This window comes from Excalfactoria chinensis, chromosome 5, assembly GCF_039878825.1.
Source record: "Excalfactoria chinensis isolate bCotChi1 chromosome 5, bCotChi1.hap2, whole genome shotgun sequence".
Lineage (NCBI taxonomy): Eukaryota > Metazoa > Chordata > Aves > Galliformes > Phasianidae > Excalfactoria > Excalfactoria chinensis.
The window spans coordinates 29,388,476-29,413,059 of NC_092829.1; the positions used below are offsets into that span (position 1 = coordinate 29,388,476).

At 43.0% G+C, this 24,584-nt stretch overlaps 2 protein-coding genes across 3 annotated transcripts; one reads left to right on the top strand and one right to left on the bottom strand.

Moving 5' to 3' along the window:
* Positions 1–125: 125 nt before the first annotated feature.
* On the top strand, positions 126–7,944 carry VTI1B (vesicle transport through interaction with t-SNAREs 1B). Of its 2 annotated transcripts, XR_011903799.1 has the most exons (7): positions 126–322; positions 2,475–2,533; positions 4,021–4,212; positions 5,264–5,437; positions 6,309–6,370; positions 7,383–7,669; positions 7,911–7,944. XR_011903799.1 is itself a non-coding variant. In XM_072338720.1 (6 exons), exons 1-6 carry the CDS (start codon positions 208–210, stop codon positions 7,477–7,479), a joined length of 699 nt encoding a protein of 232 aa, XP_072194821.1. In that variant the 5' UTR covers positions 126–207; the 3' UTR covers positions 7,480–7,741. The 2 variants fall into 2 exon arrangements, 1 of the variants encoding a protein (XP_072194821.1); XM_072338720.1 differs by lacking the exon at positions 7,911–7,944 and having other exon boundaries at positions 7,383–7,741.
* On the bottom strand, positions 7,750–24,431 carry ARG2 (arginase 2). Its single transcript, XM_072338718.1, has 8 exons — positions 24,197–24,431; positions 24,030–24,102; positions 12,815–12,992; positions 11,799–11,958; positions 10,299–10,393; positions 10,059–10,163; positions 9,250–9,386; positions 7,750–8,087 (listed from the first exon to the last, which is right to left on the bottom strand). The coding sequence occupies exons 1-8, from the start codon at positions 24,311–24,313 to the stop codon at positions 7,882–7,884; spliced, it is 1,071 nt and encodes a 356-aa protein (XP_072194819.1). The 5' UTR covers positions 24,314–24,431; the 3' UTR covers positions 7,750–7,881.
* Between the last annotated feature and the right edge of the window lie 153 nt (positions 24,432–24,584).

Consider the following 24,584-nt stretch of genomic DNA (forward strand, 5'->3'; position numbering starts at 1 on the left):
GACTACAGCTCCCAGCGGGCAGCGCGCCGCGAGGCCCTCGCTCCGCCGCGGCTGCCCCGGTGCCGCCCGATGCGCCGCCGGGAGCCGGCCGCGGCCAGGCAGCGCGGGGGCGCCTTATTGCGCAGGCGCGGGTCCTCGCGGCCGATGGCGGAAGCGCTGCCGGGGCGCGGCGCGTAGGTCCGAGTCCGCGGGCGGCGGCGTCTCGCCATGGCGGTTCGCGGCCCCGCGTCCTCGGAGCACCTGGAGCGGCTGCACGAGATCTTCCGCGGGCTGCACGGGGAGCTGCGGGCCGTGCCGGAGCGGCTGCGGGGCGGCGCGGCGGGTGAGGCGGGGCGGCTCCGTCTCGTCGCTTTCGTCGGGTTCGCGGAGGTTTCTTCCGCAGCGCGGCGAGGCCCCGCGGCCCGGCCTGGCGCTGCCCGAGCCGCGGGGCTCGTTTGGCCCCGCTCCCGGCGCCCGGGCTTCGCTGAAGCTCTCGGCTGTTGGCGTAGCGGAGAAGGGGAAGTGGCCGCGGAGGGCAGCTCCGCTGTGGGGAAGCACCGCCCGGGTGTGCGGGGCGCGGGCAGCGGCCCAGTGGCCGGGCCGGCCTCCCTGTGCGCCTCGAATGGGTTCGTGCTGCGTTTGGGTGTAAAATCATAAACCTGAGGAACAACGGTATGTTCAGAGTGCAACAGTCTGTGTGCTCTGCGATGCCAGGCTATGAGCAGTGCAACGTTTCACTTCTTTCCCGAATTTCAGTCTAATACCGAGTTAAATTCAGGGTCGCCATCCCATTCATTTCCAGAAAGTACAGTGGGAGACAGACTTAAAACTATGGGTCACCACTTTCAAGAAGAGCAAGGCCAGGAGGAAGAGCAGGCTGCCCACAGAACTTTGGAGTCTCCTCCAGTGATATTCAGGACCCTCCTGGATGCTTTCCTTCGTGACCTGCAGGGAACTGGCTTTAACAGGGGGTTGGACAGGGTGATCCCCAAGGGTCCAAACCCTACAGTTCTGTGATTCAAAGCTGCCTTTATTTTACTGACAGTCACCGTGAAGGAAAAGCATAAAGGAAGGAATGCCCCTTTGTGAAGAAGGGCCCTGGAATCTGGGCATCATTTCCATACAATTAGTGGGAGGAGATTGTGGGGCAGGGTGAAATTTTTTTTGCTGCCTTGAAATACAAACTCAACCGTGTTTCTGGGAAAAGAATGGGGAGAGACCATGCCCACACATATTGAAAAATGCCCCAAAACACTCGTATTTCAAAGAACAGAAATTTCTGGTAGAAAATCCTCATTTCCTTGCAGAAAGGAGGGTTGTCAGATTTGTGGAGAAAAGTAAAACGTTGCCAGGTCCCCGGATCTGTGATATTCCCAAGGAAATATGAACAAGGGATCTCGTGTGAAGCCAGGAATTTGTCTCTCTGGTGAAGGCATTTGTAAGGCACTGTTTGCTGCCTGTGCACGCGTGGCTCTTCATTTTTCACGCTGTCATGAAAAGTCTGTGGGACAACAAATGGTGTCTTGTGTGCTCCTTTGAGATGACTGGTACCTTCCCAGACTGCAGGGAGGGAAAAGTGTGTCACTGTTGGATGATTTCCCATGTGGAAATGTTATCTCACTCTCTGTGAACAAGATAATAAATTCTCAGGTCTGGATGCAAGTGTTTTCTTCCTTCCAAACCTGTAAGAAAGCATTTAAACAGCATTGATCAGTTTCTGCCATAGATCCCATCTTTTTCAACTGATTCTTTTTTCAGTTGGTTGAAATGAGATCTCACAGATGCTGATGGACATGTGGGTAATGTTTCTGTGGCTGAAGTGCAGTGCTGTACTGATCCGATTGGGGGCACCCAAAGAGGGTAAAATACTGCTTTTTCAGCACTGCTTCCAGTTTCAATTGGTTTGAGACAGCAGCAGTTGTTCTAAGAGGGCACTACATTCACCAAAGGAATGGAGTGTCCTGCATGAACAGAATAGTGACTTTAGAAAGTTGTTTCCTTGCTGTGTGTGTCCGTGTCCTTGCTAGCAGCCTGGCCGTTCAAGCAGTTGAATCAGTACAAATGTACGTGGAAGAAAAGCAGGGGAGGAGCTGAGGGTAGTCAATTTAGGAACCCCCTAAATCAGCATTTCCTGTAGCGTGAAACTTATTCTATCTGAAGTGCGCTACAGGTCAAGCTCAGGGGCTTAATGGAGATTTGAACTGAAAGGGAAGGGCCCTGGTGTGGGCACGGCACATCCACAAGACGAGCTGGTTTTAAGTGTTTTGATCTAACATCCAGTGTCCTTCCAGAAAAGAGAAGTATTTGGACAACCTGACCTGGTGTATTGATGGTGTCTTCCAGCTCAGAGCACTCTGCAGGGTGCTTGTCTTATTTGAGTGGTTGCTTTTAGTGAGCTGCAAGAATGCCAAAACCCGATTTGCTGGAAATCAGGATTTCAAGTTCTGCTTTAGTTTTGTTGGCTTTTATCTCACGTGTTGTTCTGTCTTGTGCAGAGGAGAAGAAAAAGCTGATTCGGGAGTTTGATGAGAAGCAGCGTGAAGCAAATGAAACGGTAAGCTTAAGCCTGGAATTGTGGCCTTTCTGGCCAGTTAATATGTTGATTGCCTTAGAAAGAACAATACCCCAAGTTTTACTTTAATGTTCTTATGCAGACAAATGTTGCATTTTTAAATTTATTTGATTAATTGATGTGATTAATATGTCTGTGTTTATATATAGAGAGATACAGACAAGTACTCACGCTTCTTCTGTCCAGTGTTCTGTCTGCATGTTGTCTTCCCTTTATTGAACAAAGGAGAGTGGTAGAGCTGCAGTTAGAATTACTGGAGAAGGTAGGCAGGACGTGCAGGGAATCTTGCTTGATGGGTTTCTTTTTTAGTTGTTGTTTGGTGTTTCTTTGTTTTTCGCTGTCTTACCTTCACGTTAGTGTTAGCCTACATCTTTCTGCTATAGTCTGGTGAATGGCCAAATGTCAGCGACCTTAAATGTTTGCAGCCTCTGTTGTGTGGGTTTCCTGGGGAGCAGGAGACATGGGACAGAGCAGAAAAACTGGAGAACTTGTCTTTCTAGGCAAAACGCTGCATCGCACTTTGTTTTCTTACTGATCTGCTCCTTGTTGGCAGCACTATGCTGACTTCTAGCTCAGTGAAGGCTGTTTGTTTGTTTTGTTTTACCACAGCAGTTGCAACAGAAATCTCCTCTGGCTCTTCCTAGGAGCACTGTTTCTGATAGGTTACACATTTATTTTCATGTTGCTCACTTGCGCTTCTGTGCAGCTGTTTGCAGTGCCAGATGGTTGTTCTTGAGGTACTCTGTCAGTACTCATGTACAGAAAAGTTATGCTTTGAAAACTATGCCTTTTAGTAGAACAAAGTTCGGTTGAATATTTGAAGTGCATCTTAACAGATCTGAAAATTCATCTCTTATAGTGAAAATAAAGCAAGTACCAATGGAAATGGCATACTCCTCTAAGTGAGGGTGGGTTTGAGTCACAGCTGGACCGGCTTTTTTGGGGTGAATCTTTGTAGACTCTGCCTTGTACTGGGGGACAGAATTAAGCGTTGTGAATCCTCAGCAGCTGTCACCAAAAGTTACTGTGACAATTCATGCACCCAGAATCTCAGGGTGTGCAGATCCAGCAGACAGACTCAGTGTGTGAGCTGAGCAGCTTGCCTGCCTGTGCAGTAGATACACAGTATGCTCTTCTGATGCCTACCCTACAGATGCTTAAACGATATGAAAGTGAGATCTGCGAGTTTTGAAGTTACAGAGTGATGTTTCAGTAAATATCAATCTTTAACCTTGACAGTGAATTCTTTTTCTTGAGGCACTGTACAGCTGAAACCCCAGGCAGGCTGAGCTACACTAGGGGAGTGGTGTAATTGATACTGGGTGAGGGGTGTGGGGTTAATCCTTCTCCCTGACATCACATAAGAATCACATAAAAACACGTGAATCCCTTCATCTAGTATAAGTTCTGGGTCCAGCTGTTTATAAGAGTGAATGTGATGCTTTAAAATACATGTTCTTTCCTTTAAGCTCCGGGAAATGGAAGAAGAACTGAAGTATGCTCCTCTACCATTCCGCAATCAAATGATGAGCAAAATCCGGGCATACAGAAGGGACCTCTCCATGTTCCAGAGGGAGATGAGAAGCACAGATTTGGGATTGGGCCCTGGAAGTCAAGGGGACATAAAATACGGAATCTTTTCCACAGAAAATGAACAGAGTGTGAGCATCTGATAGAAACTGTATTTAAACCTTCTGTGATTATCATAATGTTTCAGATGTATTGCTTACAGTGTTTCTTCTTTAATCCACTTGCTTTCTTGCATAACCTGTACATCTCTTTGTGCGTAACATGAGTATCTTGGGAAGGAGAAGAAAGACTTAGAACTCAGAGCTTTTCTGTTCTAAAACACAGACATGAATGTAATCAGAATGGTAACGTGTGGTTGATCACCTCCCCTGCTGAGAAGAACGGTAAACTGATCTCAGTCTTAACCCCAAAAAGGGATGTGACTCACACTGTGTAGGTTCTTCCATAGAGCCTTCTCTTAAGCAATCTCATTTTTTATATACTTTCTGGAAACTATTTAGTCTTCCTGTCTTGTACAGTATGGATATGTTGCTGCAGAGCAAGAAATACACTGGTTTACTGCATCTGTTTAGATATGTCCAGGGTAGAGAGACTGAATTTGCCTGCTGTCTTCAGAGAGGTGGCTATATAGAATATTTGTGGTAAAGTGTTTTGTTTTTTTTGTTGTTTCCCTGCCTTAGTTAAGAAAGGTTTGGGGGAGTTTCCATAATACAGTAGCTAGGTACATTTTTGCATTTGATTCCTCTTGATTGCTAAAATTCAAGAGCAGGATGATGGGTCAGACATTTTGAAGCTTAAGAAAGTCTGTGTTGAGCTACCTGTTCACCCCGAGGTCAGAAAACATTTCTTGCTCTCTGTCTGTGGCTACTGGCTTTAAAAGAGGAGCTCTGTTACTTAGCAGTCCATCTGCTAATGCTTTTTGTCTGTGACTGAGTAAACTCCTAATAGTCTCCCTGGCAACTAGCTGTAGTGTCACACATGAGACTGACATTAAATCTGAACAAAAGGAAAGCATCTGGAAGAGCCCAGATATTGTTTTCATACAGATGTTGATTGATAGAACAGTGAATTACTGCAAAGACAGTTCTTTGTAGCTAAATGTCTTAACTCTAGCTGCATATCCTTCTTTTTCAATATGTCAGAAGCCTGGTGTTTAATAGTGAAATGTATATTTTTCGTCAGACTAATCTGCAGTCACAGAGGGTGCTGCTTCTCCAAGGAACAGACAGTTTGAACCGAGCCAGTCAGAGCATTGAGCGCTCACACCGGATTGCTGCCGAAACAGATCAGATTGGCACTGATATCATTGAAGAACTTGGGGAGCAGCGAGAACAACTGGAACGCACCAAGAGCAGAGTAAGTGGAGATCCTGTGGGCAGTGTGCTCACACAGCCCAGTGTTAGAGAGAAATGTATGCCAGTCATTGTACTGGAAGACCCCCAGGTGGGCTGAGCCGGTTGATGCTTTAACATACCAAAGGCTGCCACATTACTGTGTTGTGCTCAGAAAATGAGCATCTTTCTGTAGACTGGCCCGAAGTGTATCTGCTACTGTGTCTGTGCAGGGCTGGGTTATTAAAACCATCTACTGCTGCTTAAAAATTTAGCATTGGTGAAAAAGGTTTAGATTTGGGAGACAAGTTCCTTTAATGAAATGAAATTTAATGGCAGCAGCTAACCTTGCAATATTTGTACGTTAGCCGAGGCAACAGTTTGGTTCATTTCTGAGCATTACCAAGCTGAAATGGATCATCCATTAACAGTTCAGTGGTCAAGTCTGTTGGGTCACACAGGCCTGTCAGGGTAACATGTTTATTTTCTTTGCTGGAAACTTAATTGCATTTCAAACAGTGGTTGATATGCACTAGAGGGAGAATATGTTGATAACAGACAGCAATTATATTGATAACTCACCTAATGAAACCAATTTAATAAAAGGGCCTCATACCAACTTTCTAATAACTATAGGTAGAGTGTTTGTAAATTGCATAGAATCTTTGCATATACCTAACGGAATATATCCCTGACAGTCTCGTTTCTGCCTTAGTAAGGAGACAGCTGTTCCCTTTGTACTGTGCCCAGAGAGTGGTGTTGTCTCTGAATTTTGAGAACATATAGTTAGCATTGAACACATTTATTGGTGTTTAAATGTTACAATTAAGAATTGCATTTGCATCTTTACAACTGTATGTTTTTTCAGCTGGTAAATAACTTTTGTTTCTTCTTAGTTGGTGAATACAAGTGAAAACTTAAGCAAGAGTCGTAAGATTCTGCGTTCCATGTCCAGGAGGTGAGTAGCACCTGACTTAGAGGAATGCAGTATTCAGAAGGTTCTGCTGTTGCTTACTGTTTATGGAAAAAAAATAGCTAGAGTGTGAACTGGAACTCTGGGGAGATTTTAGGGCATGTGCAAACATTTAATGGAAGTGTAGGTGAGTGAATACTACTGAATTTGCACTGCAAATTATTTGTATGCAGATTTATTAAGATAATACCGGGGTTATAAAAATGAGACACGATAGATTGTAGTGATGGCAGGGATTTTGACTAAATTACAGTCTGTTTCTAAAGGTAACTTTTGAATAGTGTTTATTCAGGTTGACAGACACTGTGCCATAAATTGCTGCAGCATTAAGTGATTTAGGTGTCTGATGACAGAGACAAATCCATTGAGCCCACAGGAATTCCTTAGCACAGCTAGACTGTTATTTGAGAAACTCTGAGCTTGCCCCTACCCTGTGTTCATGACTAAAGCTTTGGTTGCTTAAGTGTATTTGTGGCTTAATTGTGTGGTTTAATTATTCTTTTAAACCAGTTCATGGAATACTTTTTCAGTGGGTACTTCTGGTCTAACCAGCTTTTTCCTTTATAATTACCATAATTTCTTTAGCAATAATTTTCCAAGGAAAAGTGCATTGAATTAAGACTAAAATCTCAACTTAACTGTATTAATTGATGTAAAATTAACCACAACGTAAGGTTTAAAGCTGCAGCAATTCAACTGAAGTGTTCCTTTGTGCTTAATTGAATAAACAGGCACACACAGAGCAGGATGCTCTGCCTTTCTGGGGAATGGGGGCAGGAGGAAAAGAACACAACTGCGGTTTTTGAAATAAAAGATGGGATACAGGACTTCAGGAAAAATTAAATGGGCACCCAAAGCTTGCCTTCTTGCTTGTTAAGTGCTATTTAAAATAGTACAGCAGAAACAGGGAATCTACTTTCTGAAGGTAAGAATCAGCTTTTTTTTCTTATAAAAACAGCCTTGGATTATTTGTGTTTGTTGTTTTTTTTAACTCTAGAATAGCCACTAATAAGTTGTTGCTGTTGATCATCATCATCCTGGAACTAGCCATCCTAGGAGGTGTGGTCTACTACAAGTTCTTTCGCAGTAGATGAACCTTTGTGACTTTGTTTTCCACTGCTGAGGAGCAGGATGGGATGTCTCCCCTGTGACTGTCTAAAACTGAACTATCTCATGAGACAGCATGCACCACTGAAACTGTACTGACACCAGAAAGACAGTGAAAGGAAGCAAAAGGAAAATACACAGACAGACTTGCAAACTACCAGTGAGATTACAGAGCAGGTAATAAATATTTTATTGTCTCAATTTGTATATACTTAACTAAATGAATAAATCTTCATATGTAATACAGTAGCCACTGATCAAGTGGAAAAACTACTTTTATTTAAAAATCAAAAAGTTAGTTAACAGCATTTGCCAAGTGTTGACAGTCTATTTGCTCGAGTGTCTCAGCAGAGCTCTTTAACGTCTAGCATACCCAGCATTGCGGGTTCTTAAATCCTCACTTGCTGTTCACTGTCAGATTCATCTGGAGAACTGGGTGTTGGGAGTTCATCAAATGCAGTGTGCGCCCCTTCTCTCGTCTGTCCAAAGCACGTTGCTATCACATCAACTGCAAGACTAGCAGTTGCATTCACTTCCTCTTGAGAAGCTCCAAGCAGTGGATTGACTTCAACCATGTCTACAGCTGAAAGCATTCCTGTAAAAATTAGGTGCAGCTTTGTTACTATGTGTAGTGGAAATGCTAAGTTACGGTTTGAACCTGTGATTGAACACCTGGTGGGAGGGCAGGGCCAAGCCAGGGGAGCTCAGCTGCATTCAGTGTGCCTGAGTGACCAAAAGGGGTAGAGCCAGGATCCACCTCTTCCCAGGCCTCATTTAAGGGTTGGCAGTGGAGGTGGGGGCATCTCATCTGGAGATCTCTGTCTCCTTGAGGACCTTACAAGCCTTCCAAAGGTAAGCAGTTTCTTGTTTCTGTTCTTACTGCTGTCCCATCTAGGCAGATGCTTGCTGTAGCCTAAGATATTGCTGCTTTGCCATCTTGGTATGCTTTGTATCACATTACGCTAAGGATAAAGGTTAAAGCTGTAATAGGGTTTATTTTGCAGTCCTTTGTTCTTTGCAGCAAGTCTGATGTTTGAGATTCTGACCTGTTCTGTCTGTTGGACAAGTAAAATTGGCTCAAGTGAGGGAAAAGGGTACTGTTCTTAGATGTAAGTTATTTTCTTTGGTTCTTTAGGTTGTTGCTACCTCTCTCCATCCGTGCTTTAGCATTCAGGAGAAATTCAGGAGTTTGATGTTTCACTTACATTTCTGAGGTGCCCTTTGTAAAAAATTAGCCTCTGGCTAATTTTCGTCATCTTATTTATGATTCTGTGGAGGTTTCTGCTCTTTTTTTTTTTTTATTTTTCCCATAACAGTTTTTATTGCAAATAATTAATTGCTTAAACAAACTAAACAAAGTCTCTGTGGCACAAGGAAGAAACTCTTAAGTTAGCTGCTGTGTATATCTGGTGAAAGCTTGATTTGTTAGTTTTGCATCCTAGAGTAGGATCTCCAGACTGCTTATAATTGTTTGCATCCTTTTCCCCCCAAGTGGGAAATAGGTCTAGGGGATGGTATTTTGTATGATGACAAAACCACTTTCTGTATTTGTTGTTCATGTTTATATTTACTTCTGAGAATTTTGATGTGAAAGCTGCTTGAATTACTGCTTAGTGGGAGGAAATTGAACTGACTTTTCAGGCACCTCAGTTTAGCTGTATTCATCTTATTTGGTTATACATGGAAAATACAATTGCTATGGGTTTTGTGTAGTCTGTACTTTCTGGCTTAGTGCAGAAAAGTTTGTCAGCTCTTACCTGTGTTGTGTATTTCCTCTGCAATGTACATGCCTTCTCTGTAAGTTAATCCACCTAGAACAGGAGTCCCAGTTGCTGGAGCCAGTGAGGGATCAAAAGCATCGATGTCAAAACTCAGGTGAATTGGCCTCTGTCTCCTAAACAAGGACAAGAAAAGCAATCTCAGAAACTTAAGAGTTTTTCTATGTGTATTTTTTTCACTGTCCAGGCCAATCAGTGAAATGGCATCCTCTTGCATGATCTTTGCACAGAGTCCTATACCATGTTATGTGTATTCGGAAATATATATATTTTTAATCATTTGGTTCTCTGAACCATCTCTTATCTCAAACTTTTTTCTAATATACCTTGGGAAAACAGAAGTTTGTCTTTCACTGAGCATCTGCTTCCATCTAAGGGGGAAGCCATTAAATGCTTCTACCTCACTTACTGCAGCTGAATTCAATTTACTGTCAGTTACTAATATATATGTATAATCTTGAAAGGGTACTCAAGACTCAGAGTTGATTCAACATTTCTGTCAAACTGCATCAAAATACAGGATTCCTCACGAAACAGGACAAATAAGATACAGCAGGCTTCATTAGTTGCTACAGCTGTAATTCCTTTCAGTATTTTTGCCAAACACTGTAAAATGGTTCTGTTTTAAAACGTGCAAGTCAAGGATTCAAGCCAGCACTAAGACTTAACTGGACGCTTTAACACTTCTCTTAGGCTGCCTTACATAATCAGTGACCTTCACTTACATAACTCTTGGGAAAGTAAGTACTCAGCAAGCTGGTAGAGTAGTTAAGCCCATAGTTTGTTACCTGCCCATCAGTTGTTCAAAGGTCCTCTCCATAACTTTCTGGATTCCAAGACGATCAATATCCCTCATGGAAAAATACTGGATATCATAGTTTTTCAGAATGTAGCTGTTAGAATAAGATTTTAAAAATAATCATAATTATTAGTGGCCTAAACTTAAACCATACAATCCTTGGGAACAGCCAGGGGTGGAAGAAGCCCATGATTTCAAGAGTTTGTAGAAATCCTTTAAATCAACTTACTATTCAGCAGGATCCACATCCCTCAACCCAATGTATACAATATCAGATGCTGAAAGACAGGGCTTTAGCCAGGAAAAGCCAGGAAGTTGTGGGACCTGCAGGCAAAGTTTTGATATTAGTTTAATGACATATATAACAAACTTGTATTTAATTCCCATCAAAACTTTATAGCATCTTCTCTCTGCCTATATAGAGAAGAGTTTACCACTTGAGAGTCTTGTTTCCTAATGTAATGTAATGCCCTGCCAGCATCACACCATTTTCACTTGAGCTGAATACGTTAATGGATGAAGTTGTTAATTCAGTCTGAAAAGGTGGAGAAAAAAGCTCAGATCCATAGGCAATTGGTAGTTAGCATTAGTGAATACGCTAGGAGATTAGAAGAAGCAGGACACCCAGTGTACTTAATGGCAGTGTGAGGTAACTTAACCAGTACTTCTTACTTGAGTAGGATAAAGCCCAACATATCTCTACATTTTTAGGAAAGTCACCAAGAAGGTCAGGCAAACTGCTGTAGAAACAAAGTTAAAGGGCAGGTTTCTAGGTTTCTTTTGAAGGTGTAACACACTTGTAACCACACACAATACTTTATATAAGTATTGCTATGTTACAAGACATACAATGTTTTTCACCTTAGGTGAGCTTCAAAATTCATGTTTTCCTTTGCTTTTTCTCCTGCAAAAACAGGCACAACTGCCAAATAAAAGTCATCCCCCTTAACTTAAGGAAGAAAAAGCAAATACAGTAGCCTTCTACATTAACCTTCTTGTGTCCTGGAGCTACTTCATGAAGCCCTATTCCTTTGGCATTAGTTTAGGAATTCTAGCAAGTTTGAAGTGACTGTACAAGAATTATTAGCAAGAGGAAAGTATTTAAAAGAACCAAATAATTATTCAGTTGTAGATGAAATTCATTCAAGTGAACTTGCAGTAGAAAAGCAGAAGAGTTTTACCAGCTGAGAATAGTCTTTCTATGCCAGAAAGGTACTAATGTTACAATCTATTCAACAGCCATAAAGACATTAAGTTACTCTTGATCTTATCTGGAAGAAGCATTTTATCAACATGGCACCCAAGAGATCTATCAGGGGATAAACAAAATTCAAGGACTGACTAGCAGTGCAGAGTTCCAGAATAAAACCAAGAGTCAGCTTTTCTGCAATCCAGTGTCTGTTCCCAATACACAGTTGCTGATTCTGCTCCTCTCTCCAGCCTAAACCTTAACAGAAACAGGTTATTGTTTCTAAGTTCTGACCATAAAGGCTTCAGCTCCTGACAAGTGCACTGGACACCGCTGTTGTGTCTCCAGTAGATGCTACAGGTACTTGTAGAATCACAGAACAGTTTGGGTGGGAAGGGACCTTAAAGGCAATCCGGTTCCAAAGTTACAACCCACCTGCATGGCAGGGACACATGGCAGTTAAGAAAGTACTCAATGCCAGAAAAAGTAAGATGCTGAAAGGATTTCAATGTAGGCTGAATGTCTAAGCAAGATACTTACTTTATCTTGAAGTTCTCTCAAGAGAAATGAGACTGGCTGTCCGTGGAGGTTTCCAGATGGAGTTGTAAGAGGAGTGTTAATATCAGCATGCGCATCCACCCAGATCACACCGAGACGAGGGCACTGTCGTGCGTGGCCGCTGATAGAACCAAGTGCCAAGCTGCAAGTACAGTAGCAAAGTCTTTACTCAACTGTGCAAAACATTGTCCCTGTAGTTGTTCTGAAGAGGAAATAGGAAGCCTGCAACTTCAGGCAGCATCATTGTCATGTTTCAACATATTGGACATCCCTATGATGAACAAAAGTGTGTGCTATACAAACTGTGTGGTATGCCACTCCCAAATAACTCTGCAGGACAGTACTTGTAATAAAAGATAAAAGAGAGCTCTTCTTTCTCCATTGCCAGCCTCCCCAAACTAATTTTTGTGTGTTGTAGCTCCAAATGCTCTCTTAGTGTACCAGGTTTCCTAACTCAGTAATTTACTGTTCTCCAATTTTTTTCACTTTCACCTCAAGTTCATTCTTATGTGCCCAACTTTCTTCAATCACTTTCTTCAATCACTTCTTACACTGTAAGATAGTGAAAAAGAATGGGAAGACAGTCTCATGTATAAAAACATCTATTAAAAAGTGGCCCATGTGTGGGCATTACAAATCCATCCTGAGAGCTAAGGGGTCAAAACAGACACGTGACTAAACATTCACCACTAATGAAATTGCAACAATTCCTTAAGGGGTCTGATCTCACAACTTTCCCAAAGAGGAAAACCTCATTTGTATATTTACAGATTAAGAACAGCCTGGAATTAAGCAATACTATCTTTAGAAGGCCTGGTTCTTATAAATGATGTTTCTGTTCCACCCCAAAATACTCAGAAATCAAGATGCTGCTGTGGTACTGCCAGGGAACAACCCCCTTCTTGCTGTCCTTTATTTTTTACTTAAGCTCTTATGCTCTCCTCTAAGTGTTAGCCTGTAAGCATGCAACATGAATAGCCTCTGGTTTGTGAGCATACCTGTGGTCACCTCCTATAGTGACACAGCTGTGTCCAGCAGCTACCGCTCTGCTTACAGCATCAGCCAGAACCTGGCTGGCTAACCCCACTGACCGTGGGTAATAGATCAAGTTGTTGTACAGCTCATCGTTGGGAACTGGAGTGAAATTCAAATCTCCAAAGTCATACAATTGGCATCCTGGAAACACAACAACATAAGGAGAAAGAGGCATTATTAAGCAAGCATCCAAAGGAAAGCACAGGCCAAACTGAAAATATGGGCTCTTCAAAAAATTAGTTGGGCAAATATGTAAGGAACAATGGGAACAGAACCAATTCACTAGACTGTCTGCATGCCCTTGCCAACAATTATAGCACAAAAGAAGTATAGGTTGTATTGCTGTCTTTCTAATTAGCCAAGCTGTGTACAATCTTAAATCATTTGCTGAAAGATGCATAGAACTGTATTCCATCAAGTTTGAGTCCTAGTAGTTATTTACCATTCCCAAACCCCACAAAAATCCAGGCACAAAGTTTGCCTAACTGTAATGGAGGTGATGGGGTTTTTGTTTGTTTGTTTTAAAAGAGTATTTCCCATGCAACTGCTGCCTTGTAAGAGAACCTGTCTACTTTCTCAAAGCAAGATGTCACAGGAGATAATTCTGGGATACTGACCTCAGCCCTCTTTGAGATACTGCCATTGCCAGTTACAACTTAAACGGCTGTTGAAACATGACAATATTATGAATCTAGGACTTATCCTAAGAGATCTTTTTGTTTATTTAACAAGAAGTCCCTTCACAGACAAGGAAACAAGGGAACATTTTTGGGTGTCATCTCCCTTTTCTCACCCAAATGGAAAAAGTTTATTAACTGGCTGCTTCTAATTGCTCTTCCATCTCAGTGCTTCACCTTTGAAGTTCTGCTGTCTGATACCACGTGCTTTCAAACAGTCTTTCAGATCCTGCAGGCAGAGCCTTTTAGTTTCAGATAGGCCAGCTGCTGCAGGCACTGGTGAGTACTGTAAAAGGTATTTACAGCTACACGAAAATTAGCTTAAGACTACCCAAATACCATTCATGCCTCTCCAATTTGTTCCTCAGAGTCACTAATTGGTTCCTAGTTCAAAGCATCCAGGCCGGAGCTTGACATTTTGCCTTCAGCTATTCAGTGACTAACAGGGAACTTTGAAAAATTAAGGCAAGCAAATCAACATGAAGAAACGTCCCACTTGGGAATCTGTGGTTCCTCTCTTAAGTCCCATGAAACCATTAGCTGTGAAAAAGGCACTGAATTTAGTTGAAAAAAGTTAAAGTTGCACTGGGAAAAACATGAGTTCGTTATCATTTCAAAGGATTTTTTGACTAATGAATGGAATGAAGGAAAGAGTTTGAGCCACTTGTGAGAATTAGGCTACTGGGAAATAGGCAAGCATATTTTCTATATCAAGGACATATGCAAATCTGAGATAAAGATGTAGCAGCTGAGTACAGCTACTTGACAAGGGATTCAGTGAATACAGCATCAGCTACTCTGCAAGAATGCACATCACCTACAGAGGCTTAGGGCAGTAAGCTGGACCTACTACCCCACAGATTTCAAAAGACAGCACAGGCATACAGCAGCATTTTATCTCCTCCCTTACACAATACCAAAGTTCTCAGCAGGACAACAGCTTTGGAATTTTTAGCTTCTTTCCGCCCCTCCAGGTTTCAGTGCATTATCTTCTCTCCAGTGCAGTCATTTCCTCCCCACTGTTTCATTCTGCTCCCACACAGAATCAGGAAAGCGTTGCAGCATTTACTGTACGTACCTTAAAGAATTGTTTTTTAATCTGTATCTTCCTGCAAGACTATCTCTCAGACACATGTGCACTACTACACTATTATTTGAAGGTTCACTGAAAGTATTAGAGTATGGCTGAAGGTGAGTTTGATAATAAAACTTCAAGGTACCACATAGTTGGTATCAAGAGCTTTGGAAGACCGTACAAATGAAGTCTTCCACGTTCCTTTGGTCTGATGCCTCTCACGTGCACAGGGAGCCATGTTTAGTGATTTTTACAGCCAGAACACATTGTACAATGTAATGGAGGAAAGGGCAGCCACTTAAGATTTTTCTCTCTCCCAGGAACTACAGTGTTTTTACCCATTGAAGGATCAAAAAAAACCAGAAGGCAGTTATACCACAGTACCACATCTTTAGGTCAGTGTAAAACAAGGAACTGACCATATCCTCTTTCCTAGTGCTTTAAGGACTCTTTTAAGATTGCCAAGGCTATCCTAAAAGCTGGACCAACAGCAGATTCTGGAAGTGATGTTTAAAGGAGCATCATCTTGTGCCTAAGATCTTTCTTGTTTTTCACTGTTTTCTTCCAAACCCCTTGAAGTATATTCCAGTTCTTGGAAATAGAAAAAGATGTGATGAAACAGGAAAGTCAGATTCCTTGGACTCATTAGAAGGCACAGCATGCACACCATTTGCCTGTGCAGCTGGTTGCATCTAGTCAGGAACAGCAGGGGACATACCTTGGCATTCAAAGATTTGTTCTGCCAGGTGAAGCTTTGTTTTCCAAAAATTAAGGAGAAAAGCACACAAAAAGATGTCACACCAGACAATTGGTGGCTGTGACCAGCAAGTTCATTGCATCTGTGACCTAACTAGAAGGCTAAGTAGAATGAAATCAGTTCCCCCCCCGCCCCCACTAGCTCTACAGATTTGCCTGTGTGTGTTTTTATTTCAGACAATCACATTCCTATCTGTCAAAAATATTCAGTAGGATAGATGAGAACTCTTAACTGCTCAGACTTATTCCCTTTCAAGTATCAGTAATGGCTTCATAGATGCTACCTTCTGTCTATAGGCATTTACCTCAAGATTTTTTCAGAACTCAAGAAAATGCAGTAGGTTAGGAGAAGGTCAAACAGGCATCCAGCCACCAAATGGGATGTAGAACAGTTGCTTCTTTAGCTTGAAGAGCCCAAAACAAATATCTAGCAAAGGAAATCTACATTTTTCATCAGTAGGAGCTTAACTTGTATTTAGGAAAAAATAGAAATATAAATTAAGAATGCATTTAAGAAAATAAAGTTTCCTGTATGCCTTTTCAGATAAACTGTTAACATCATAATGGGGCTCAACCCAATGCAAAAGCAGGTGGCATTTAACTGAAAAACTGCCTGGGCAACAGCAGCAGGGAAAGCTTCCCCGTCCTTCTCTAGCCAGAAGCAAGGATTTGACAGAGATTCAGCCTTCAAAGTCCAGCCTATCTGCTGACATTGCTGGAAGACACACTGCTGTAATACAGTTATAACAAGTCTCCTAGGCAGCAAACAAGACTTGAAACAGAAGCAGGTGGAAAGTGAGATGGAGACAATCTCTTGACACAGGCTGCTTACACTGGATAATTGTGAACTAAAGGTAAAATAGAACATCCTAAATTAAAATAGGAAATTTTTCTTAAGGGTTTTCAAATCTGGCTGGACTGATTTAAAAGAATCTGGAAGTTCCACTGTTACTGTATCTCACTTTAAGCTATGTATTATATAAAACTGCTCTCGTGAAAGCATCATTCTTGCTTACACAACAGAGTTGTTGGCTCAGATTACAGCCTCCTTAGTACAGAGAGGCTTTTAAGGAAGCAATGAGCATTGTAAACGCTGTTCATAGATAACATTTTACTTCCTGGGAATAAAGGGCTACAAGCTGTTACCATTATAAGCTCATTGACTCGTTTGGACTTAATTTTGTAATGCTTTCTCAAAGACACAGGCAGTGTGTTACACAACGAATGAATGACTCATTCAGTATGAACAGTGCATTCTGAAACCCTTTTTAAGATAGTTCTAACCCTCCATATTCACCTGGGAAGGGGGGTGTAAGGAAAGGCAAACTTTTGTTTTATTGGAATAGGAAACTAGACTAGAAAGGTTGCAGCTCCAAGGGTCTAAACCTTCTTCAGCCTGGTTTAATCAAATCTTTTTGCTTTCAAGTTGATTACATAGAGTTTGAATCTCTTTAATTATATGTCACTGCCTAATGGGAAATTTCTTCCAGTAGGTATTTGATGGTTCCCTAGTTTTCAGCTGTCAAATTTCACTAGGAAGGAATTATACATCCCAGGAAGCTCCACCCTGCTTTTTGCTGTTCAGACAGGTCTGCCTTAAGGCAAAGTAAAAGGCTTCTGCTCAGACAGCAACAACCCAATTCCAACTGCTACCCCACATCTCTAGTCTGAAGGTGTCCCCTTTGCTTTCTATTAGCCAAGAAATATTTTTTTCAGCCACAAATCAAGAAGCTACCTCATTTCCCCTTTGTAACTTTAATCGCTTACGAAATCTAGTGCACTTGACCTGAAAGAGGTCTCCAAAAACGTCAGCATCAGGTGTTGGGAAACATTTGCACTGTAGCTTGCATCAGAGATGAGAGAAGGGGACAGTTATTATGGTCTGTCACTCCCCTGACCAGCCCAGCACAAGTTCCACTTTCCTCCCAATAAACCAGAATCCAGAAACAGTTTCTGACAGCAAGTAAGCACTTAGAGCCATAGGAAGGTAATACCAGAACAGCTTTCCTCAACAATAAAATGCTGGAGAACATTACAGAAGTGATGATGATAGTAGTTGACCATCCAGGCAGTAAGAAGGAAGGAAGAGCAGAAGTAGAGCTCATTGAAGGTTTTTCCATATCTGCTGCTATAAACCAGTATCAGACCAGCTCACTTATGCATATTAAAGTGACCAGGAATGTGTTTTTTTTGTTTTGGTGCTTCAAACCCAGCTGTTCACCAGCTGAGGTTACAACCAATATTTCCAACTTCCATCCAAAACTAACTGTCTGTACCATGTTCATGGAAGTGCTTACCTGCCGTAGGTACCTTGACCTTGCAAGTCTACAACAGTTAAAAGTTTCAGAAGTAATGAAAGATTCCACGCACCCACCATAAAACAGCCAAAAAAACAATTTGTTGTCTAGATTTTTCAGTCATTTCCCTGTGCCTCTCTCCAGTAACTTCTCTCCTTCAGAATCATTCATAATGAAAAATTAAGCAGTACCCGACTTAAACTTATTCCAACCCAGATAATCTTGTGGGTGAAGAAAATCAGCTAAGGCATCTATTAAAACTGATTTTGTAATAAGATGTCAAGATTGAAACACATTGCTCATAAAACTAAATGAAATACGAGACAAAGAACTCCATTCTTTGATCCTTGAATCTCATCTTCCTTTACTGAAAGACCAGGAAGAAATAATTCAGTTTCCTGGTCTGCATCACTTTAGATGAATATTTTTAAAGGCTTATTTAAAGTAAACTGATATGACAGAATTGCAGTTTAAGCAACTAGTATGCTTTATTCTAAGTTAAGTTTCTTCTAAAGCTTCTTTTGTGGATAACTTATAGTCTAGAGGGAGGGAAAAAACAACACCATACACATAAATTAAGAGTGACAGAGCTTTTCAGACTGAAGAAACAAGCAGGTGGTATCTTCCATCAGCACAAGAAAGGGAAGAGAATCAGCACTGGCCTTTTAGAAGGACTTTTTAGAAGGAATGCCTCCATGTACATCTACTGCTGTTATTTCTCCAGAAATGTCTAAGCCTCGTGGTAATCATGCAGACATCAAAGTGTCCAACATTTAAAGGGATATCTCATAACTGGTGTCAGAACACATTTTTCTACTTCTAGCTTAGCTTCCTGTGCCCAGGGATAGTTGAAAATCAACCGTGAAGAAGCCTCCCTGGAGATGTTCCCAAAGCAGCTCTCCTACAAAGCTTCCTCAGGGCTCCTTCTGCCTACATGGTTATCAGTCAGCTCCTGGCAGCCTGCTGTCATGGAGCTGAGCCACACCTGCCCTCAGTGCATTCTGAGAGCTGCCCGAATGTTAGAGACATGCTGCAGGTGCCACTTATGACTGGGACATTAAACTGTGCCTTGACTTTGGCCGTGCAGGTATCACTGGTCTGTGAAATTAACCATTCATGGAAAAACAAAGTCTGAAAAAAGTAATTTTAAAGAATTGTCTCTTGGATCTGTGTAAGTTAGAGGAAGCAATTAATTTATTCCAGTTCCAGAAATAAGCTGTAATGCTTCATAAGCATGTTATTCTGCTGTTAAGTAGAGGTTTTTTGTGTGCGCTTTTGTCTGTGAGAAGCAAAGGAAGAGGCAAAAAGGCTGCCATTTACCTGTTTGTTGGGCATGGAGAGGAAGTGTGCCTGGGTTAAAAAAAAAAAGGTGTTCCCACTTCTCCTTGGTAGGGCAGATGTCTTAGCTATTACTGTTAACAACCTTATGCTGTATCCTAACCACTTTTTCTGCTGAGAAAGTTCGTAGCAAATTAATAGACAGCTTTGACAGTACTGGCAGCGGATGTGATCAGAAAACACAAACAATAGCATTTTTCACCTCAGCAACACGGAGATTTAAGAAAGCATTCTACTTAAATTGTGAGCAGTTGTTTGCTATTTTGTCTGCCTCCATCTTAGCCTCACTGACTGCAAAAAATACGAATGACGAGAGACAGATCTTAAGTTTACCTATGGAGGAAATTTGGACTTCTCTAGAATTCCACAGATTAAGGAGACTTGACCGGCTCTACTAACCTAGAGTGCATTAAAAGCTATAAAATACTGAGTTTTGAAGAGGGACAATAGAGACAAAACAGTACAGATCTAAACTAGATTAGAACACCAAAATACTGAATTCCTGATAAATTCTGTTGTTTTTAACACAAACAGGTCTTTAAAAAGGCCTAACTACAGTCTTGACTTAAACTTAAGGAAAGCAGAAAGAAACAGTGTGGCCAAATCTTAAAGGACACAGGCAGTTCTTCCATATTTTTGTCATATCTACTAGATGTGCTGATGAAACTTTTCCTAACATGGCAGACGTAGGTGTTATCAGTCACCTCTGCTCAACTCCAGCGCCAGTACTTACTCTCTGTACATAATTGAAAAACTGCCTCCTTAAAAATCTTCACTTGAGAAGATAATGGTGGATATGTCGAAGTAGCTGCTTCATGATTGATTTTCCATCAGTTCAGAAACTGGACTTCATCTGAAATTATAACTTCATCTGTTGGTGAGACAGAAAAGCTGAATTGCTATTTTAAGGAGCTGATGTCAGCAGGGATCCAGTGGTTTTAGGCAAATCAGGAGCACGTCTCCAGTCATATGGGGATTAGCAGCTCCTTTCCTCTTTTAGAGGGGGTACCTCCTTCAGTTTTCTGATTCACTGCACTGACCTCTTGCATACAATTACTGAAGAGCTCTGTTCTAGTGAAACAGAAGAGCAGCAACATGATGATCATTCTTTTTGACAAGCTCAGCTCTACTTGTGTTGTAGGCTCCATGGCTGTGTTCTATATCAACTTGTCAAGCAAGCAGCTCTCTTCCAATTTTTTTAAATGCATTCTAGAATAGTAGAAACCCAGCTGTAACTAAACACAGCAATCCAGCCATATTTGGTTCATTAGATAAAACATAAAAATTAGCAGTAGTCAATATATAAAAGCTCTTCCGAAGTTCTCATTCTCATACCAGCGTTAATTCCATGCTAGCAACAGTAATGGTGCTCTAGATCACAACAGCCTTTGAGATGACTAACAACAGCTACTTACTGCTTATGAAAAAAAATCATGTAAGAATGGTCCTTTTCTCTGTCAGGTAAGGGAACTAAGCAGCACTGGATTTAAGGTTAATCAGATTCTCTGTATAATCTACAGCAGAAGGGTGAGGTCAAAGACAAAAAACACCAAAACAAGCTTTGAAAGGAATACTCCAAAAAAGAACACTTTGCATCTTCTGCAGCTTAAGTCAACGTGTACTCTGACACATCACAGCTTCCCCATGCCCTTTCACTGGAAGTCTGAGAATCTCCTATTTGTATTGAGTGCTAGAACAACACACAGCCCTGAACTTTGTATGCTGTTCTCTCCCCCCACACTGTGCAGTTAAGAATCTCTATTTTCATATAATTTTTTTTTTCTTTTCTGGAGAGATGGTAGAGTCCTTTAAGGTGTTATTATTTTAGTTTCCCTTTGGAAAAGAAACAACGCCAAAAGACAAACGTCACTAAAGTGATTAAGAAGCCCCACAGGCTTAGTCAGTTGTTTTAATTATGCTTGCTACAGACTTGCACACCCACTGTTTTTGGCTTGGGAGCTGGACTCCTGCTACCTTAGCGCTCTCTCCTTCTGAGTGTACCTCAAGGTACTACCAGGAGGTAACAGTGTTCTCATTCTTCTAAGGAGGGCATAAAAGACGATTCATCTCTGACAGGATAGCGATACCATCTGCCTTTCAGCTCCCTCTTTGTATTTCAGCCTAAGCATAAACAAGCTGCTAAGCAGCAGTGATCATTCTAGGCAGCCTAAAAGATATCATACCTCGGGCCTACAGTCACAGTGTCTTTCAAGGGAAAGATCCAAAAAGACAGAAAGTAGAGCAGCAGTTCAAGAGGCTGCAAAGGAACTATAAAAGACTAACTGTTAAAATAGAGTGTGGGGAACAAAGAAATCCCTTCCAAACAGGAGAGTGCCAAAAGGAAGAACCAAAGATACGGTCTTCTCACTTTCTCTGACAAACCTTAAGCATTGTCTACTGAAGTTATTCAGTGAGATATACGTGCACACAGAAAGCCATGCCATTCCTGGATGTTCAGAGTCACAAAGTATGATACATGTAACTTGAGCAGTGCATGGGTCTTACTACCCAAGTGCTACAGTTCTAAAGTGGATTTAAGAGCATCTCCATTTCATGCAGGTCAAATTGAACACATGGATGAAAAATGAGCAAGATAAGCTTTACATTTTCAGGCAAACAGCAGATTCTAGCAATCTCTTCTACTTGAAACAAACAAATGCAGTTTTCCCTATAGGAATGACATCTCTTTTTCCCATTTCTGCTTCTTTTGACTACTCTGAATCCACCTCACTTTCTTGCTAGGAAGCATCTCCCCACAGCTCGCCTCACCCCCAGTTCCAGTTTTGTAGTGACAAGGACAAACATTGCAATCATGTCTATAGCCATCTCCAACAACCCTGCTGGGAGGGGAAGCAAGGGGAACAAAACAAATAGCACCTGCAACTCGTTGACATGAAAGCTTCATAAATAGACAAAATATATAGGAAAAGAGAAGGCAGACATTATTCTCAAGGAGAAATCTTTTCTGCTGCAATTATCTACCTGCTCCTGGAAAACAAGAAACAAGGACCCATGAGAACAACAGACTCTTTTAGCAGAACAGATAGATGGAAGACTCCAGTTAATAAGAGCAGCACTGATTTTTTGCCTTCTTCAGTCATAAGAAGAAAATGCACTGTGCTAGAAAGGAGAAGACAAAGGAAGATGTTTTAGTGCCAGTTCAGCATACCACAGGAGGCCGAGCAATGGCACTATCACATTACTCCAGGCAAAGCTATCCTGCCAGCTCCCACACAAAAACTGATTATTAGTTAAGTCTCCACAGGCAGATGTGCACAATCCAGAAGGCTGCATGGTGGTTCTCAGCCTACCACCCAGCCCTCCAGCAGATGGTCTCTGCACAGTAAACAGTTCCTCGGCCCGTGCCAGGGACAGGCCCTCACACAGAACGAGTTACAACATTTGTGCCATCTCAACCTGTTCAGGAGAGAGGTGCAAGAAGCATCAATGCCAGATGGCAAAGAGCACCACCCCAGTGGAAGAGCACTACAGGAAACTAAAACTGCAGGAAGAAAAAAAACACCAGAGCTGTTAAGAACTTTAAAAGCAAGAGCAAGAAAGCATCTCCATGTACTTTACTGACAAATTAGTAAGCCGTGCATAAGCAACTAAGCAGTGAGGGTGCCCTTCACCTGTTTATTTCTGAATTTAGTTTGCATCATTTCTATCCCTATTTTTGTTGTTGTTACCAAAATCCTAAAAGGGATCCTTCCTTCTTACCACCTCCGAGTTTCTACTGAAGCGAGCTGGTGTCATGCAAAGGAGGTTTTATTATCAAAATAAGGATTTCTGTAAAATGCAAAGTATTATATCTGAGCTACTTGAAAGAGACCCCCAGGCTTTCCAATAGAGAGTTCTACTGACAATTGATGCCAAACCACTGCCTGCCTCCTCACAACGAATAACACATCCTATCAAAGCTGCTAACTTGTTATTTTCAGTAACTTTAAGGTCAGTAAGATCTAGACCTGTGTTTATTTCAGTGTACAGCAGCTCTTCTATTTTTGTTGTGACTACAGACTATGATTGCTAACAAGTGAAATGTTGCCAAGGGTATGCAGGAGATGAGCAAGACATCCATCGCAACTTGGCATAGGACAGGAAAAGAGCATCTATGCATTTGCTGGCAAATCGGGACTTTCCAACTTGTGAATCACAAAACGCACATGGTGAGCCCATAGGGCTGTGCAGAACAATAGCCTGTTTTAAAGTGGTTCCATAATTCAGATTAAATTTGCTAGAAGGCTATTAAGTAATTATTCTTCCTCTCTGTATGCATCTGCATTTCATTATCTACAGTATGCGCGATTACTGTTAACGTCCGTTCTTTCTGCTGTTGATCCACCTCTGCAGTTCATCTCTATGGTAGTTTTCATCACTACCTAAAGATTCTTTAAGACCACTTTAAAGGTTCCTGTCCCTTATATCACATTTTGAATACCGTCTCACAGTTGTTAACTAGTTCTCAGCTTGTAGACGCAGGAAGCTGAAAAACATATGCTAAAACTTCAGATAGATGTAGACCTAAAGATTTCTCCAGAAAATTCTGAATTTCATCACTTGAAAGTATACGGCTGTTGTGGGAACCAGCTGAGTTCCTAGCAATGAACACGGACAGTAATAATAATCAAATAATCGAGGAGCACAGTCAAGGGCATCCCTTGACTGCATACGCGGAACGCTTCCTACGCGGCTTGATGCTTCTCTGGCTTTTGGGAGCAGCGCACGCCCGCTGCCGAGCGGATGCGGCCCCTGGGAGCCGGGAAGGCACGCGGGCTGCGGCAGCGAGCCCTTTGTTTCGGGCATCCCACGAGGTCAGCGCCGCGGCTCCGGCTGTTCAGCACGGGAGACCGGCGGGCGGCACGACGCGGCAGCCCCTCACGCAGCCTCCCCCGGCCCCGGCGCAGCAGAACGCGCGGCGGGCGGGCTGAGTCACGCTCCCCCCCGATGCGCGCGGGGAAGGGGGGAGCCCCGATGGGGGCGAGCGGGCCCCGAGTGGGTGGGACGAGTCGGATCGCGGACCGCGGTGCCTCACCGAGCCCGGCCAGCCGCTCCACCAGCCCCGCGGCGCGGAGAGTAGCGGGGCCGTGGTCCACTCCGCGCCGTTTCTGTCGGACAAAGAAAAAGAGACGCGTTAGCGAGAGCCGCCCGTCGCCAGGTTACGGCTCCCCCCCCCCCGGCCCGGCCCGGCCCGGCGCCCACCTGCCCCCTGGAGAGCGGGGCGCCCACCAGCGCCACCGAGTGCGCCCTCCGGGACAGCTGCAGTCCCGCATCCGCCCGCTTGCGGAGGAGCCGCACGAAGCCGCCGCGCAGAGCCATGGCGCAGAAGATGCCGAGCCGGCCGATGATGCCCACCGCCGCCGCGCCGCTTCTTTTAGCCGGCTCCAGCTCCGCGCGGCCACCGGGTCCCGCCCCGTCCCGCACACCCCCGGGCCGTTAGGCCAATGGCGGCGCGCGCGGACGGAGGTGTGTCCCGCCCACGGAGCCGCGCGGGGCCCTTCGCGAGACGCGGCCGCGCCGCTGGGGTTTTTCCATTGCCGCCGCGGGGACTCGGGCACCTGCACCGGGCGGGGCGGCCCGCGAGGGGGCA

What these genes read in the sequence shown, in the direction of transcription:
- VTI1B (XM_072338720.1), top strand. Translation starts at nt 208, where the DNA reads ATGGCGGTTCGCGGCCCCGCGTCCTCGGAGCACCTGGAGCGGCTGCAC. An exon ending in CCACAGAAAATGAACAGAGT is followed by an intron (nt 4,213 to 5,263) that starts GTGAGCATCTGA and finishes ATTTTTCGTCAG; the next exon opens with ACTAATCTGCAGTCACAGAG. An exon ending in TGGAACGCACCAAGAGCAGA is followed by an intron (nt 5,438 to 6,308) that starts GTAAGTGGAGAT and finishes GTTTCTTCTTAG; the next exon opens with TTGGTGAATACAAGTGAAAA.
- ARG2 (XM_072338718.1), bottom strand. Translation starts at nt 24,313, where the DNA reads ATGGCTCTGCGCGGCGGCTTCGTGCGGCTCCTCCGCAAGCGGGCGGAT. An exon ending in CCCCGCTCTCCAGGGGGCAG is followed by an intron (nt 24,103 to 24,196) that starts GTGGGCGCCGGG and finishes TTTGTCCGACAG; the next exon opens with AAACGGCGCGGAGTGGACCA. An exon ending in ACTATAGGAGGTGACCACAG is followed by an intron (nt 11,959 to 12,814) that starts GTATGCTCACAA and finishes CTGTACTTGCAG; the next exon opens with CTTGGCACTTGGTTCTATCA.